We start from the raw sequence: 18,106 nt of genomic DNA on the forward strand, positions 1-18,106 counted from the left end.
GCACACGCGGGGATGGGGTCAGCATCACCCCTGTCCCACGCACACCCGCGGGACACACACACACACACACACATAGACACAGACACACACACACACACAGAGACACACACACAGACAGACAGACACACACACACACACACACACACAGAGACACAGACACACAAACACACAGAGACACACACACAGACACAGACACACACAGACACACACACACAGACACACAGACACACAGAGACACAGACACACAAACACACAGAGACACACACACAGACACAGACACAGACACACAGACACACACACACACACACACACACACACACACACACACACACACACACACAGAGTATCTCCCCGGCGCACGCGCACTCCGGGGCGCGGGGGGGCGGTGTTCTCGCGCAGCCCGCGCATGCGCAGCCCAGCCGAGGAGCTCGGGTGGGGGGGGTGTGCGTGACGCGCGCGTTCCCGCGCGCCCCCTACCGGCCCGCCGCCGCCCTACCGCGCCGTGCCGAATCTGCGGCGGGGCGGGCGGCGCCGGCGCCGCGGCGGCCGCTGCCCGTGCGGAAAGTGCGGCGGCGGGGCGCGGGCCGGCTTTACGCCGGGCGGGATTTCATCATGCGGGGGGGGGCAGGGCGGCGCGCCGCGCCTCTCCATGCCGCTGCCGCCCCGTAGCGCCCTGCCCGCCCTGCTGCGCCGCCTGCGCCGCCTCGCCTGCCTGCCCGCCGCCGCCGCGCTCCGCTCCCGGCCCGCCCCGGCCGCGACCCCCATGGACGGTCCGCAAGCCGAGGCGCTGCTCGCGCCCCTCCGGCAGGCGGTGCGGCACCAGGTAACCCGCCTCGGCCCGGCGGGAGGGGGCGACCCCCGGCTGAGGGGAGTCCCGCTGAGGCGGGTGGCGCTTGGGGGGGGGGACGGCCGCCGGGGAAGGGCCCGCCTGAGGAGGGGTCCCGGCTGGGGGACGGGGGTCTCGCTGAGGGGGTCGGGTGTGTGACAGACACGCCCGGAGCTCCGGGCCCGCGGCGGCCGGCCGGTGCCTCGGCTCGGGTCTGTGGGGAGGTGTCCCCCGTCCCCCCAGCCCCGAGCCCTGCCGGGTTGCGTGGGGTGTGCTCCGGGGGGGGTGTTTGCCCCCCGCCCTGCGGAGTGAACGCAGCGCTTCCCCTCAGCCCCACAGGGCCCTGCTTGCGACCCTTCCGGTCCGTGCTCGGGGGCACTGCGGTGCCCGGCGGGCTTCAGTGGAGAGGGTCCCTGTAGGTTTGCCCGGGGCTTCTGGCCGGCGTCGGTTCCCTTGGGTGCGGGGTCTGCAGGTGCCTCCCCTCGGGTGGGTCGTGCTCTACCCCAGAGAAGCGGGCTGGCAGGGAGTGCGTGGGTGGCTGCCTGTGTAGGTTTCCCGTAGACTGCCCTTTCCCCTCCCCGTCGTGATGGTGTGTGTTAGAGCTGTCTTGCAGAACTGGATCTGTACGTCGGTCTACCTGGCTTTCCTCTCCTGGGCTTGATGTGTCTTCTGTGCCCAAGCTAGGGCTGACTTTGCCATGCTTTTAGGGCCCCGCAGCTTCATGTTTTCTTCGTAAAACAGCCTGCATAGGTTTCCTCATCCAACAGGGTCACGCGATGACTTCTCTTTAGAGCTGAGTTTGTGTTGCGTGTTGGAGGTAAATGATAGTCTTTAGAGTTGCATATTTGCCTGATGCAGTAAGGAATATTAATTCCTTTGCACATTTTCCATTTCATCATTCTTATTTGTCTAGATACATAGCTGTCTCCTATTAGGTGGGACTGCATTGCATTCTTTTTCCATCTCTTTTGCAGATGAAACTATTGTCTTTAGCTTCCTTCTTACCTGAGAAGGATTTGGTTGTCTTTTTATTTCCTAAGTGAATTTTGTTCTTGGTTCCCTTGCTGTGTATCTTACTGGCAGTGGAGCCTGCTCGCAGCTCATGGAAGTTCCTCTTCCTCCCTGCTTTAGCAGCAAGACCTATGCATGTGGGTTCCCTGCATGCCTCCTTTAAGTGGCTGAATCCATAGTCTTCTGCTTAGCTGCACACATAGCTACGTGTGTGTCCCCTGTATTTGTAGATTTGTGCGTGTATTTTCCCATTAAATGAGTGGATTTATGGCCCTCTAATTATACCAGCACTTCAATGAGTTTTTATTATGAGTCATTGCACAGCATAATGCCTTGGCAAGAGAGCTCCTTGTAAATAAAATGATGATCTCTAGAACTAGCCAATTTATTTATTTTAAAATCCCGTATCTTGGATGCTGTTATTTGCCTTTAAAGTATCAATGCACCTCTTCTTTCTGGCTGCCTGTGGGATTGAAACAGGAGTGTGGGGTGCCAAGGAAAGGTTTGCGGGTAAATTTGTATAGCTGGGACCAGGGCTATTGTGTCGTACAGCTGACAGTAGTAATTCAGTGAGATCTTTGCACAAGAGGAAAGGGAGGGAGTAACGAAGATTGGGTAGTTGATACCTTACGATGCAGAGGACCCTGTCTGTCAGCTTGTGGAGAAGCGGTTTAATTAAACCTAAGGGACTCTTAACCTATGGAGAGGAAAGTGAGCAGCGTATCTTCCTGCAGCAGTGCCTGATGCAATAAGCTGCCGTGATCCAGGGGTGGATCCCTCTCTGCTTTACTGGTCTATGGGACAAAGCTGCAGCAAAATTTGCCACATCGAGTGCTGCTGTGCACTCTTCCTCTGGGTTGGGCTCGAGCTCGTAGCTTTAATTAGATTGAGTCCTGTCAGCGAACATAATTATTTGCTTCAGTTGTGTTTTGTTTTTTTTTTTCCTACTTGCGTATGTCTGAGTGCTCTTTTACTTATAGATCAGGACAAAGAGTTGCTGTATGCTGCTTTTAGATGCTCAGCAATGAGCAGGGTGATAGCTCTGTTGAGTCAGCAGTAGCTGCTTTTCTGCTACCTTGATATTTTTCCACTGCCGACCCCCTAGCTCAACAAAGGCAATTTGGACTTACTACTTTAAAAGAAAAAAAAAGATCAGATCCCTCCCTCTGCCACGTTACCCAGGAATGGCAGTTGAAGTCCTCAGCCCTAGAGTGAAACTTTCATGTTTTGGTATAACTAGTTAACAGGAAGAAAACAGCAGATTTGTTCTGTTCTTGTAGCCAACGGGGTTAGGGAGCCTGACAGGATGCTTATTTTTCTTTCTTTTCTTTGTGTGTGTTTGTTTTAATGCAGTCTTTTGAGTCTTCCTCCTTTTATTAATAAAATTAGCCTTTGAACCTCTTAGTCTCTGAAGCACTTTTAGCTTTTCTAATCTGATTACTGGATGGCAATCTGTGTATTGTCTTCTCTTTGGTTTCTCAGTTGCCTGTAATATTAATGTCAGAAAAGCTCAGAATTTATGAAAAAGCTGGTCTTGTGGAAATGTTGTAATCTCTTTGGATTGTGGGTTTTTTCTTTTTTTTTTTCCTTTTTGTTTAATGGAGGAGTGCAAGACGCAAGAAAAATGCTGAACTTGAAGCATCCCATTCTTAGAACATCCCACTTGAGAAGGCATTAACATCTATGTGCCTTTTTCTTCTGGGTCAGTTTCTTTGTTCTTCTTAGTAATTCAAGATAGACCTTGGTTTTGGTTGAAGAAGAGTGGACTGAAAGGAAGACTTTTAATTAATTTATCTCCAAGAGCAAGCTGGGCATGACTCCTGAGGATCATGTTCAGAACAGCATGCTGTTGGGTATTTAGGGGTTGAGCACTTCCCTAGGATGAAAGGGGAGAATCATCCTCACGGGGCAGAGACACCTTTGTGGAACCATAACAAGGTGATGTTGGTTTGACTCGGGTCAAGACCTTGGTGTAAGCCCACTGCAGGGTTTTGCTGCTCTGAAACATTTAGGCATTGGGCGTGGTTTTTGTGGGTGTTTTGATCCCCTCCCCCCCCCCCTTTCCTAAAGTTACTGGACAGGTTTTAAAAACAATAACTATTTTTACAGGTAATGCAATGCCTTGTTTGCTTAGATGTTAGGCTAAAAATGTCTGTCTTCTATGAGACCTTCTTCTAAAAATCTATGTGCTTATTGGCCACTTTTGAACAGATTTGATAGAGGAAAAGAAGTCTAAAATGGTCATAAATTTTGAAGAAAAGGGAAAGAGTAGAAGGAAGAGAAGCCTTATTACCAAGAAAGAGAGCACAAAGCCTATATTAACCATCCGAGAATCCACATCCTCAAAAGAGAAAGTGAGGATTTGTGGAAGTCTGCCATGAAGTGGTGCATACAGGAGTGTGTTTGCACACTGAGATTTAATAACACGTCTGGGATTTAACAATAGTGGGGGGGGGTTGAATTTCTGTAATGATGTTTAGTTTTGCTAACTCTCAAATGCATAAGTGTTTCTTACTTCTACCAGTTGAAGCAGCCTCTTGAGACCTGCGTGGAGAGTGGGGAGGCAGGACAAAACCCTCCTTTTGGATTGCTAGGGAAGCTCAAAGAAGGAGAGTTCTTGTCTATGGCATTCAAAGAAAGAATCTATATCTTGTGTTTTTGTCTCCTTCTTCTAGGGAGAACTGGTAAGGAAGCTGAAGGAAGAGAAAGCTCCCCAGGTGGATATAGACAAAGCTGTAGCAGAGCTCAAAGCTCGGAAGAGGGTTCTAGAAGCGAAGGTGAGTCTGGAAATTAAATTTGAGTTCCACAGTTTTGTCTGAAAAGCCTTGAAATCTCTACTTAATGCTTTTTTACAGTATTGATTTGGGCTAGTCATAGCAGGGTAGACTGAATCACTTCTGAAATAGTTTGCAAGTTTCCAACTAGTGGCAGTTTCATTCTTTATCTGTTACATTAATATGTTAGCATTAAATCACAGTGTGCGAACAAATAAATGAGTTCACATTGTTCATAGTCAAAGCTGAAATTCAGTGGATATGTCGCTAATCTTCGTTTACTTTATAGATCTTTTTTGTGCACAGTGAGAGGGCATGCTGTTCACTGTAGTGAGTTTCATCTTCACATTCTTTGTGCAGCATTTAAATTCCCAGATTGGCATAGAACGTGTTTCTTTAGAAACCATTTTCTTTGCTACTGTTTAAACAAAGTTTTTGGAGAAGTTTGAAATAGCCTATGGTTTTCCTCAGCCTTAAAGAGAGGAATGTATTGAAATTGTGCCCCCTTTTTCAAATGCAATTGTGCTCTGAAAAGTCTTTCTGCAAATGAAATGATGAAACTTCAAGTTTGGTTTGTCTCTAGATCAATAAACAAGTTAAAAATACACTTCCTTATCCTGCAAGCTTCCTTACCCTTCTCAGACTGAAACAACAAAAAAACTCCTGAAGCATAAAAGCAGTCAGGTTGTGCAGATTCACCCAGGAAACTGCAAGGTTCTTTCTAATTTGTATTTCATATAAAAATGATTGTAGTTGTGCTTTGGTGGTACTCTTAAAAATAAATGAATAAATAACTTGCAACTAAGGTACTGTGAGAATACCTAAATCGAAACCAGTTGACCCTATTTGTCCTACAGAGTCATGTGAGGCGAACAGTTAGTGCTCTGTCAGGTGTGGTGTTATGACTACATGTTTGCATACACTTCACCCAAGTAAAAAGATGTCATTTTTACTTAGTATTCAGCATAGAACTGTGCTTTGAAACCATTGCACGAAACCTGGGTTGATAGCTAGGTGGTCCTGGAGTAAATAGTTTCTAAATGTTTTCCCAATTCTGTTTCCCAGCCCTTGGAAGCTTGATGTAGAGGGATGTAGCAAGGAAGGTGAGGAGTCTTGGTATCCCTGTGAGCTCCACCTTTCTGTTGGAAGAGTGCCTGTAGGATGCAGTGTAGAGGCATGCTTTCCAGTTACACAATTTGTGTGGGCTGTATCCCCGTCAGTGCAAGAGTGACCTTGCAAATGCAGCATCTGCCCTTGTGAGTGCAGCACTCCAATATAGTCTTTCTTGACAGTGTTTCCAGCAATGCATCACAGTTGCTTGCAACTTTTGCAGAAGGCAGCAGTGTGAATGCTTGTTAGCTTGAGCAACTGCTGGTACAGTTTTCAAGCCCTGTGATTCCTACTTAAAGATAGCAGAGTGGCTCTGAATTTGAAGCTTTGAACAGGGCAGAGCAGTTGAGTGTTTAACATTCCTTGGCTTTATGTCGTCAAACCATATCTTAAGTCAGCAGATGATTGTGCTTGTATACAGGGTCTTTCTTCTCCTTGAAGGCTAACACAGGCACTTTTCTGCCTTCTATTTATGAATACATTTATGTTTATTAATGTATGCCAGATAGAAGAGTCTGTTTCTTTGACTTCTGCACCAGTTCATTAACTGTTCTCTTTAGGTGGTAGAAGAGGGGCTCTACAGAATTCTGTACCTACTCCAGTTACTTCTGAGCTGCTGGACATTTCTCACTGCCAGTTCAGAACTGGGCCGTGTCACTGTTGCTCTCCTCCTGTCCATCTCTGGGCAAAAGCCATCCTTTCTCTAAGAAACCCTGGTCATTGTGAAATAGGATTCTATGTTTTTAGGCAGAGAGCGCCAAATGGATTCCCTTTCCATGCTTTAAAAGTACTGTTCTGGTGCTTGCTCTGATGTGTGCTCTCTGTCTTTGACTCTTTCTGTCCCTCGTGCAAAGTTACTCCTTGGCTTATGCTAATTCATGGGAGCAGCAGAGGTACAGTGCTTTTAAAATTAGACCATGTTTATTTGTCTTTATAGATGCTAAAAAAAGAAAAGTTTGAAATTATTGGTCATACAATACTTTTTGTTAGCAAGGCTGTTCAAAATGATAGTGTTAGCCACTTAGGAGATTCTGAATTAATTTATTTAATTTCTTGTCTTAACTCAGCTTTAATTATCAAAATGTCTTTGTTGAAGAAAAATCTTTAAAGTCTGTTGACTTCATTAATGGAGTTGGTTGCAAAAATCATAGGTTTTCAGCTAAAATCGTGAGTTTGCTCTGAAACATTTTCACAGAATTTAGTCAGGGCATTTAGGCACTCTGTAACTAAATTTTCTGAGTGCAGGGGTCCATATTTGTGAAAGCCTACATTTTGCAAATAGATATTCTTTGTACAAGTAGCTAAATACACACCTTTGGCAGAGCACAAGGATGATGGTGTTCATAATCTTCATAGTCACAATTCTTTCATGTGAGGAACACTTTATTGAAAGCTTCACGTATACCGAGAGTTAGAGGTTTGTAGTCTGAGCTAGTAACTTTAAGGTCTTTTTTTATAGTCGGGAGAGGGAAATAGGTCAGAAGAAATGCATTAGAAATTGCCATTTCTCTCCACCAATTGTAAAGAAAGCTGAGGATAACTAGCTCAGACTTAGTTGTCTGAAAGTTAGGGCAGATGAGTCCACCTGGAGTGTCTAAAGTGCTGCATTCAGACAATCGTGTTCGTAACTGAGTGCTTGAATCTCAGTGTGACCATTCCTCTTTGGAAAATGAGCATGTTGGCAGGATACCTTTGCTTCAAAATGGTCTTTACAGACTTTTGACTCATAGTGGCGAATGGAGAAGATTTGTCCTCCTGCCAGAAACTGGAGCTATTAACTGGTTTTGGTTTGCTTGAATTACAGGAGCTGGCCTTACAGCCCAAAGATGACATTGTGGACAGAGTTAAAATGGAAGACACCCTGAAAAGGAGGTTTTTCTATGATCAAGCCTTTTCTATTTATGGAGGTACAGATTTGAAGAAATTTACGTTTTAATCCCTTTAGGCTAATGTTCTGGTCTTTCTAGCTGTGTGAAATGCTGTAGTTTTGCAATGTTATATTCGTGCAACATAAAATAATTTTTTTTGAAGTTGGCTTTGAACTGTCCTGCTTGAGTCTAAGTCTTTCAAAAGTTTCCCCATTCCTAAAGTCTTTGAGTGGGGAGGGGGCTCAAAATTTGTCCTTTGCTTTCTGAATGCAAATGAGTGGACTTTAGGATGTGAGTCCTGAGCATTACATTGTAGAAGATGGTTTCTTTGCAGAGGGGTAGGATGTTTTGGTGTTTAAGGGGGTGATCAGCTTATTTCCTCATAACCATTAATCTATCTGAGCTTTCCTTGGCAAGATAATGCTCAAAACTGCTGTGAACGTTAGAACCTGTTACCTTCATGAACTTTGTCAATGAACTTTATTGAACAGATGAACAAACGTGGCTGTTAAACCTCTTCAGATAGCTGATTTGAGGCAGCTTGGGGTGGGCAGGGGCAGCACAGTGCCTGTATGGTTACTGCTCTTTCAGCTAAGATACTAAAATAAATACTCTGGGTTGTTTTATTGGCTTTTTCTTTCTTTTTTCATCTTTGTGCCTAAACTACTGATTGGCAGATATGCTTTATTGCTGACAAAAACATTGCTTTGGCAGGTGCATTATCACTTCTTCAGATTCCTCCTTCAGATAGATTGCTCCCACAAAACTCTCTACAAAATATAATCCATGGGTGGAGGAAGTGTGGCTTTTACAGTTGTTGGTTGCAGGTATTTGTCAGTTTCAAGCTTCTACCACTACCTGATGCCCCGGTGCGCACCTGATGCCCCGGTGCGCTCTGCGACTGAACTGTATTGCTTAGTGTATAGGACAGTGTCTGTCTAGATGCTTCGTGGAGTTTACTTTCAGCCTTTATGTCATGGGTCTTTATGTAAAAAGCTCTCCACAGTGAGACACATTCCATATTCTGTTCAGCACAGAGAAGCTGATGCTTCATGCTCAGAAAATGACCTCAGGCTTAAACCAACTGATGGAAACACTGAGAATGGAGGGCATTTCCTCCAAACAATGCAGGTTCATACAATCTCACACCTACCACATTTTTTTACCTCTTTCTCTTTCCAGGTGTCAGTGGTCTGTATGACTTTGGGCCTGTTGGGTGCGCTTTGAAGAACAACATCATCCAGGCATGGAGACAGCACTTTATTCAGGAAGAGCAAATCCTGGAGATTGACTGTACCATGCTCACACCAGAGCCGGTTCTGAAGTAAATATGAGTCTCTTTTTCTGCAGCATATAATTTCTGGTCATAGTTGCTTTTTACAGTCTTCTGTAAAATTACCCACAGGGATCTTGAGACTGGGTCACCCAATTTCATACCCCATTGCAGTGCAAAATAATTAGATTATCAGTGCACAGGTCAGTGTGAGAAGCTGTTGTTGCATAAATCAGGGAGTGGGACTCATGTCTGAGAGTCTAATGTCTTAATGTCTCCTAGCAGTCCCATTAGGTAAGAAATTGCCATTATCCCTTTTTCTAAAAGATCAAGAAGATGAGAAAAAGGATTAGGTGACTTGCCTAAATCTGGGACACCTGGGTCATAGTTTAGTGGCCAGGTTGCTTGACCATCCTTCCCTCCTCTGTGAAGGGATGGCAATATGCAATATGTTAATTGAGCTCTGAATGCAAATGATGCTTCTGTAGCCCTGGGGATTGAAGCCCTCTTTTTATCCACAGACCAGGTAGAGGGACCGTCTTCCAGGGTGAGAGCATAGTTCAGGCTCTGGACCTTTTCACCTCCATGTATCTCTGCTAAGACTACCCACAGGTTTGCTAAATATGTCAGGAGCTTTTGAAATGAGAGTCTGAGCTGAGTCAGCTGCATTACTTTGTATGGGTCACGGCATAACGGGCAGAAGCTTGCACGGATCACTGGTATAAGATAGTGGGAATCTGTCCACCTGAACTACTGGTTACTCCTCACAACTGCATCTATGTCTTGTTTCGATCACGATGCCATTCCTAAAGGCACTGTCCTCTTAGTGACACATTTTAAGATTTAGATGTATTGATACTTTCTCACAGCTCAGATTTTCTGTGGGATGGTACTGCTTAATGTGAATCTATAATCTGAAGCAAGAGTGAGCCTGCACTTGGGGTGCATAGTTTGAAGGACTTCTCTTTGATAATGGTCTGTCCACTGGGATCACACAGTACTCAGGGCTGTCCAGTGGCAGCTTTCATGTTCCTTTTTTGTATCATCTTTTCTAGGACTTCTGGCCATGTAGACAAGTTTGCTGACTTTATGGTGAAAGATGTGAAAAATGGGGAATGTTTTCGTGCTGATCACCTCTTAAAAGGTTTGATTTTGTTCCAAGGCTAGGTGGGCTTGGGGATTTCTTGGAGTGGTACAAACATGGAAAAAGAGCGTCTTTCTCAAGGAGGGCCAGTTGGTGTAGCTACTTGTGTTTGTAGTTCATTAATCCTACCATACCAAAGATCCCGTAAGTTCTCAGTTCCACCCAAATGTTGTGTTAGATCCTGAACCTTGTTTATAATACTCTGGTGAAAACATAGTTGGGTCACTTTTTATGAAATCCTGTGTCATAACACCATAAAAGATTACTGTGGTGTCTAAGCTGAGGACTCCCTATATAACAAAGTTCCTGTTCTCTACCGTGTTCTGGTCTTGGTTTTCTTGAGTTTCAGTTGCTTTTTGTTCAGAACTGAGAAATGATATAGTAACGATATGAGGGGACAGAGCATGCTTTCCCTATGCAAAGGTCAGTTACACAGCAGCTGCTGACTTTTGTATACTTAGAACTCAGCTGGCTCTTGGGAATGCTTCAGGCATTTCTTGGGAACAGACTTCAGGCATTTCTTAGGTTTGCAAAGTCCTCACACTTCTTTCTGGTTATTGATTAAAATTTGTTTAAAAAAACAAACAAAAAATCACACGAAGGAGTCTAAATAAGAAGCCTATTTGAAAACTTTTTCGTGTACAGCTCAATTGTGAAAGCGAGCGTTGTTCCACTCTAGATTTAAGTGGGTTGTGCTCTCTAGTTTTCTAGCCTTTCCTTGGAAGTTAAGTATGTAGAACAATCTATGTTGGCATTAAAGCTGTTTTCATAATATTCAGTTAGAATTTTTGTTTCATTAAAAAAACCCCAAAGAGGCCCATCTAACCTCTGCCCACTTTGTACACTGAACAGCATCATAAACAAGAGTGTCCCTGTCTCTTCTGCAGCCCATCACTGGTGAACAGCCACCTGCTGTTACTGCCACTAAAGTCAGATTGCTTTTTTCAAATTAGAGTGGGAAGTCTTGGCATCACTGTCTGTCTTTGTATCTCATGGAGGATGTTGTGCTTTAAAGTGGAATGCAGTCTGACCCTACTGTACCAAGTCAGTACGTGCCTCTGAGTGCGTTTGGATAAAATTAGCCTTGCTGGCTCGGGATCAGACGTTACTTTTAATTTCCAGTCTGTATAGAAAGACAATAAGGAGCAAGGGACTACAAAGCCATTGCTTGGGTTTAGAGGAACGAGTATTGGAAAGAAACTAGATAAGGACCTGTTGTTTTCCCTGTGGCGTGCCAGTACAGCAAACTGGTGCAGCTCCTCAGCTGTAGATCAGCGTTGCCCTGATGACGTGAGTGGAATTACCCTGATAGACGCTAGCAAGACAACTGGTAGACATACACTTATACTCATGCTGGAGGATCCTCCTGATTTGTCTAGCTTTAGATTGGGGTCAGTAATGGGGTTGCAGTATAAACTCACTACATTCTTTTCTTGCTTACAGCTCACCTGCAAAAGCTTATGTCTGACAAGAAGTGCACAGCAGAGAAAAAGGCAGAAATGGAAAATGTTCTAACACAGGTAGGTGCCTGCATGGGGAGGTGAATGCTTCAGGAATGTGTGTGTAACAGAGGAAGTGCGACGCACCAAGTCCAGAGGCAATGCCCCTTCTGTGTCTCTAAAGATGCTCAGGAGTCTTTACCTCAGAGATACTTGTAGGCTGTACATACTCCTAAATACCAAAAACTTACTGGTTAACAAATACTGTAAACTTGCAGGTTAATCACATCTCCCTTCTGCTGTTTTGGAGAGTTACTGCTATCATATTAGTCCCTTGAATGTTGGATTGGTAGGGCTGAAGCTCTGTCCTTGGAGCTGGTCTGCTCTGTTCCACTTCACACCCTGGCAAAAAGCCTGTTTCTTCTGAATCCCCCCTTTACCTTTGTAAATCCCTCACTGCGGGATTATAATACAAAGGAACAGAGATGGATGAGAAGTTTTGTCAGGGTTTTTCTGAATCACCTTACCACTGAATTGGTATGTTTTAAAGTTGTCTCTGCTTTGAAGCACTTGAAATTTGTTCCTCTGTCTCCAGCACCCCGCACAGATTTTTCCTTTGTTGACTGTGAGAATAGTTGGTGCTCCAGGCTGACATTCCTGAGCAGCTGTACTTGCCTTCATTTTTTTAATTTGTTTTTCTTACTTTGTTTTTAATGTGTTTTTTCTCATGACTTCTAGGATAAATGCTTCCAGAGCCATGCATAGAATGAATATTTCCTTCCAGAAAGAGCAACTTTTTTTGTTTTTTCAGTGTATTGCATCATTGGGCAGCTGTCATTAGGTTTTACACACTACAACCCTGAACTTTGACCATCCTTTAGTGGAAATCCCTCTAGTAATAAACTCTTTATCTCCTGTCTTGAGTTTTCTCTGATATATGAAGGATCAGGACAATTAATGCTAGAAGCAGCTCATTTGATTTTAAACTTGAGTGTTAATCATTACTGTACTGTTCAGTGTAGATCCTTTATGGTACTTAAGTCTAGAAACAACATTTAACTGTATGTATGCAAAAGGCTAGTACATAAATGCACAAAATAATGCCAGAAATTGCGGCTTTTGTGCGGTTAGGTTACAGTTAGATCTGTTGTTCTACTACTGCTTGATTCCCATCTTCCAGAGAAATGGGAGGGTAGGGTCTTGGAAGGGGCTGACATTATCCCACTTGTGAAAGCATCCAGTCATTCCCAAATTGTCTTCAGAGCAAATGGAAAATCTTTCACCAAGAAGCTCTGTGCTGCAAATTTGCTCTATTTAACTAAAATGCAGAACTGCTCTTAAAGAGAGCATCTAATGCATAGCTTGAATATTGTGTTTCGTGCAGCAGAAGAAAGAGAAATGAATGCAGACAAAGCACTGCAGAAATTTTAGCTTTCTTCTCTCTCATTGCTGTATTTTTTTCCTTCCCAACACACTGCTCCCCATGTTTTATCTGAAACTGTTCAAAAGAAGCTACTGGTGGGTGGTGATGCAGTCCCAATGACTTTTCTTCTGTGTTACACCCACGCTTATGCTCAGTGCTTGCATTTCTAGCTAGACTTCAGACTTTCTGTGGTATGACTGAGTCGTGGACCTATATTACTAAACAGGTTTGCAGATGTGCAGTGTATTCTTCTATCATCGGTTCAAACTTTAGCTTGCTTGAAAATTTAGGTTAAAAGGGAATATTTTGGGTGGGTGATTCAGAGCTGTGGATCATGCTCAGTAGAAGATGAAAAGGACATAATTAATTCCTGTTATCTTGTCTAGTAATTAAAATAATTCTCCTGTGTTTTGATATTAGTTGGACAATTATGGCCAGCAAGAACTTGCAGATCTCTTTGTAAACTACAATGTGAAATCACCTGTCACTGGGAATGACCTGTCCCCTCCTGTTTCTTTCAATCTGATGTTCAAGACCTCCATTGGGCCTGGAGGAAACATGCCTGGGTAGGTACTAATCTCATTCTGCTTACACTCTCCCTTCTTCATATTCTGCATCACTTGGAATAAAAATGAAGTCTCAAAAGGACTGAAATATGCAATTTCTTCTTTGAGTAGCCTTCCCCTGCCTTTCAGTCCCAGTCTTCTCTGGCAGCTTAGCATTCCTTGTACTCTTGGTGAAAGGTGGGAGAAACAAGGCGCTGTTGCAGAATCACAAAAATATTTGAAGCAGCAGACTATGTGGATCACAGCTATGCCCTTGCTTGTTGGAGTTGTTTCCGTAAAGCCAGTTAATTTTGGGTCCCCAACTGTCAGTGATTTCATGGCTATAGAGAACCTCCTTCAGTGTACCTGTTTCAGGATGAAGTGACTTAGCAGGATGGTAGCATCATTTACTAGGTGTTTGGAGTTAGTATGTGAGAATGTGGAGGCTATTGTCTTGAGTTGGGGTCTCCAAAACTAAAACTGAAACACCTATTGAAGAGTGGAGAATATGATTCTTGCATATGTTCTGGGATGGGATCAGAGATACATGTTGTATGTGTTCTCCAGTGTAGTACATGAAATAGTCTATATAGGTGGTATTCCCTGGAAGTCTCAAATCACTGTAGGGGTTGTAGGGGCCTTAAACTAAAGCCACTTCACAGTTCGTGTAACAGCAGAGGTGTAGTCATAGTTTGCCTGCAAAATCCTTGTTCACAAGCAGCCTGGTACAGCTCAGGCCTACATAGGAAAGGCAAGGAGGTTCCCTCTGGCCTCCATGATGTAACTGGCCACTGTATTGCATTCAAACATCTCTTTCCATTCCATGCTTGCATCTCAAAAGCAGCCACATCATCCAGTTTACTTTTGGGAGTAACTATGGAGTGCTGTGTTTGAGCTGCAGCTGATGTTTGTTTGTGTTTTTCCCCTCAGTATGTTGCTTCATTGTTTTGTGTCTGGAGTTAAAAGACTCAAGGGAAAAAGTACCACCTTTAAGTTTTGTAGTAACTGTGTTTTTCTTTTCTCGCTGCTTTCTCCACCCTTTTATCTTCCTGAATTTTCATCTCCCCTGTCTCCTTTCAGCTATCTGAGGCCAGAAACTGCACAGGGAATATTCCTCAACTTCAAACGTCTTCTGGAGTTTAACCAAGGCAAACTGCCTTTTGCTGCTGCCCAGATTGGAAATTCCTTCAGAAATGAAATCTCACCCCGCTCCGGCCTTATCAGAGTGAGGTACTGCAAATTTCCTTTTTCAACAGAAGGGTACCTGGGAGCAGGTAGCAACTTCCTTTTGTTCCAGTGTTTGCACATGATTGTTTCACATTAGTGCTTTCTTCCAGAGGACTCCTGTTAATGTGTCTAGTGAGTCTCGGGGTTCACAGGCAAATAACTCAGTTAAGGTTTTCACTACAGAATTCTATCTAAGCCTGGCTGGTGAGAAGTAGGATCTCGGAAATAGCTGTTGTATTAGAAACACCTAGATTAAACTCAGCTTTACTAACAAAATTTGACTTCCATCATAATCTAAACAAATCACATTAAAGGTAACTGTATTCTCTACAGGACATGCAGCTTTGCTTGTTTAATTAAGTTCATGTGATTTACTTGAAAACTGAAACCTGGAATCAAACTGTGCTTGACCTTGCAGCAGTATTTCCTTGTCTCAGTTCTCCAGATTCTGCAGTTCTGCAACTTAGTACAGAGAGAAAGTTGGGACATAAGGTGACTTGGGACATGTGTTGTGTCCCAAGGTCAGTCAAGCAGGATAGCTCAGGGTTATTGAGAATTACTTTCAAAGCTTTCTGTCTCAGGATAAAAGTGATTATTGCATTTCATTAAGGATCATATCTGTATTTTAACTGAACTATTCTGAACAGAAGTCTCTTCTGTCTAATTTGGAACAAGAGCTCCCATGCACAGTCAGTGTGGATCTGTCATGCACACAGGCATTATGTGTTGTAAACTTGGTAATTGATTAATATGGTGCCATAAATGTCACTGAGAGGCAGTGGTATCGTTAGCACTAAGGGAACTCTTTGGAATTTTCTCAGTCCTCCTGTTCTCTCTTGCACATATGGAAACGAGAACTTTCTCATTGAAATGCATTTTCAGTCAAATATAAATTATACGCCTGTGGCACATTTATTGGAGACTGTTACTATGCTATTATAGCAAATTGCATCCTGATGCCTGTGATTTAAGGTTAATGATTACCTGGAGCTTTTTTAAAGGTTCTTGATAATAAGATAATTCAGTGTAAAGTGACTTCAAGCAAGAAGGCTAAGAATCAGTGTATGAGTACAGATGTATTAAAGACAAGTTCTTAAAACAGAATGTACACCATTTCTGAATGTAGCAGTATCATTATCTTCAAGAAATGTATCACCTCACCTGGCTATTTTGGGCACCTCTAATATGAATTAAGGCTGCTGAGTTAATCAGTGGATTAGTCTTTAATGACCCTGTAGGAAATATGGGTATCACAGCAGTCTGGAAAAACTCCAGAGAACTTCTGGAAGTATTTCCAAAGTATTTCTGAATCACAGTGGTGATGACTATGGCCTGGAGATCCCTAGATGAATTTGTAGAAAGTTTTATTAGGAATTTGAAGATGAAACTAAATCCAGTGTTGAGACTGGTTCATGTTCCAGTCTATACATTGTCTTGGCTTTTGGTTTGCATATGTTTTTAAACTACTGACTTCTTGTGAGAGGCTAAAGCATAATCATTTATTAAAGGGGCTGGGGCTAACATAAAATATTTAACATACATGGTTGGTTGTGTTTCTTTTAGGGAATTCACCATGGCAGAAATTGAGCACTTTGTGGATCCCAGTGAGAAAAATCATGCCAAGTTTCAGAACGTGGCAGATCTCAACATCCTCCTGTACTCTTCCAAGGCCCAGGTCAGCGGGCAGTCTGCCCATGTAATGCGGCTGGGAGATGCTGTCCAACAGGTAACGTTCCACTTGCAAGCACATGGATCTTGCTCTTTTGACTATTGCTCTCAAGGCTTATTTACAAACTCGTGTTGGTGCTAGCTGGGGTTTGTTACCAGACTTAAGAGTCAGTTCTCTTCAGTGAATCGGTGTGACTGAGATCCAAGCCTGGCCCTTGTTTTCAGCAATGAAAGGCTGCAGGGGGTGCTGGGATAGTGGTTAGAGGTTAAGCTTCACACTTAGCTAATGAGAGAGGACAGTAAGGAATACTCAAAAGCTCAGCAGTGACTGGGAATCCAATACTCAGCTGCTGGCCCCCATCACTATGTGGCTTGCACGTTGGGGTTTCACTACCTGATTCTGCATGTGTTCAAATTATGAATGAGTAGGTTTACCAACCCTGCCCCCCCACCAAACCCAAAATAAAAACCCACCAAAACACACCCCCCCCCAACCCCAAACAGAAAACCTCCAAAACCAAAACAACAAAAAAACCCCCACCACCCCCCTGTTGTATGCAGCTGTGAACTGTAGGGTACAGCTGTTGTGGGGTGCTGAGGCATAACTGCAATTCCCATGCACTGTTGTAATACCAGTGACTGCACCGTTGGATAAAGCAGGGTATTTTCAAGTCAGTGATCTTTAGAGACAGTTAGTGATGAGCCCTAGAGTAATAATAACTTACTATTTTGTTCAGATGGAGATACTGCCAGTGGCACTAGGTGAATTTGAAAAGATGTAATCATTTCAGGGGGGACATAGTACTTTACAGGCAGCTGCAGGAAGTTCTGTATAACGTGTCAGGTTGTCTGCAGAAGTACAACAAATCATGACTTTGCTTACTTAGGAATTAATGTCTATTTTTTTTTTTTCTTCCTGCTTTTTCCCTTTCCAGGGTGTGATCAATAACTCCGTTCTCGGTTACTTCATTGGCAGAATCTACCTCTTCCTTACAAAGGTCGGTGTATCCCCGGAGAAGCTGCGCTTCCGACAGCATATGGAGAATGAGATGGCTCATTATGCCTGTGACTGCTGGGATGCAGAGTCCAAAACATCGTATGTAAGTGGCAAAGTGAAACAGCAAGTGGCACTCCCTATCAGATCTGTTGATAGTGCAGGAAGGGGCTCTGTTGTATTTCTTGGTGTTTAAAACTAGGCCTATGAGTCTGATGTTTCTGTCCAGCCCCACGTTGGTATGAACACGCTGCAGTGGAAATATTCTGAAGCCAGGACTAAGGGGACAGGTCAGCTCTCTGCAGTGGGCTTGCACAAAGTTTATGAACTGTTCATGCTTGTTTGTAGGTCCGTGCTTCAGACTCCTTTGGTGGAGCCTGAAGTTGCCTGTGGACATTGTGCTGGTCTAATTTCATCTGGAATTAAAGGAAAGGTCCCGGTGCTTTCCCAAGGCTATAACCCCTGTAACAGCAGTGGGAAAGGATTTGTTTTGCTGGAGGCGTTATTCCAAGGGAGATTCCTTCCTGCTAGAATGCTTGCTCTTCCTTTCCCACTTCCAAGCTGTGAGAAATGAGAGTTCACTCCTGCAAGTTCAGACAGCTGGTGCTGGGAGAAAAATTTCCCAAGCATTTTTTTATCTTCCTGCTGAGTTGCTAAGAGCTTTTCAGTTCAGGCCTTGTTGGGTGCTTTGTTTTTCTCTTGTATTGTTGGCTGGATTTTGAAAGATGCGTGTCTCTTTCTTTTAGGTAAACTAGCAGTAGATAGTTAGGGACAAGGCTCTTAGACTCATTTTTAGATTCTCTT

The 18,106-nt window shown here is 43.8% G+C and overlaps 1 protein-coding gene across 1 annotated transcript in view; it reads left to right on the plus strand.

Annotated features, from left to right (window-relative positions):
- The first annotated feature begins 514 nt into the window (after positions 1-514).
- The window catches only part of GARS1 (glycyl-tRNA synthetase 1), a 29,110-nt gene continuing 11,518 nt past the window's right edge, over positions 515-18,106 (plus strand). The window contains exons 1-10 of the mRNA XM_072854818.1: positions 515-823; positions 4,513-4,614; positions 7,526-7,628; positions 8,772-8,913; positions 9,918-10,006; positions 11,450-11,526; positions 13,289-13,434; positions 14,494-14,643; positions 16,204-16,366; positions 17,244-17,408. Of these exons, the coding sequence (XP_072710919.1) occupies positions 650-823; positions 4,513-4,614; positions 7,526-7,628; positions 8,772-8,913; positions 9,918-10,006; positions 11,450-11,526; positions 13,289-13,434; positions 14,494-14,643; positions 16,204-16,366; positions 17,244-17,408 (1,311 nt within the window). The 5' untranslated portion in view covers positions 515-649. The remainder of the gene's footprint in view (positions 824-4,512; positions 4,615-7,525; positions 7,629-8,771; positions 8,914-9,917; positions 10,007-11,449; positions 11,527-13,288; positions 13,435-14,493; positions 14,644-16,203; positions 16,367-17,243; positions 17,409-18,106) is intronic.

This window comes from Ciconia boyciana, chromosome 2 (genome assembly GCF_034638445.1).
Source record: "Ciconia boyciana chromosome 2, ASM3463844v1, whole genome shotgun sequence".
In the NCBI taxonomy this organism is placed as follows: domain Eukaryota; kingdom Metazoa; phylum Chordata; class Aves; order Ciconiiformes; family Ciconiidae; genus Ciconia; species Ciconia boyciana.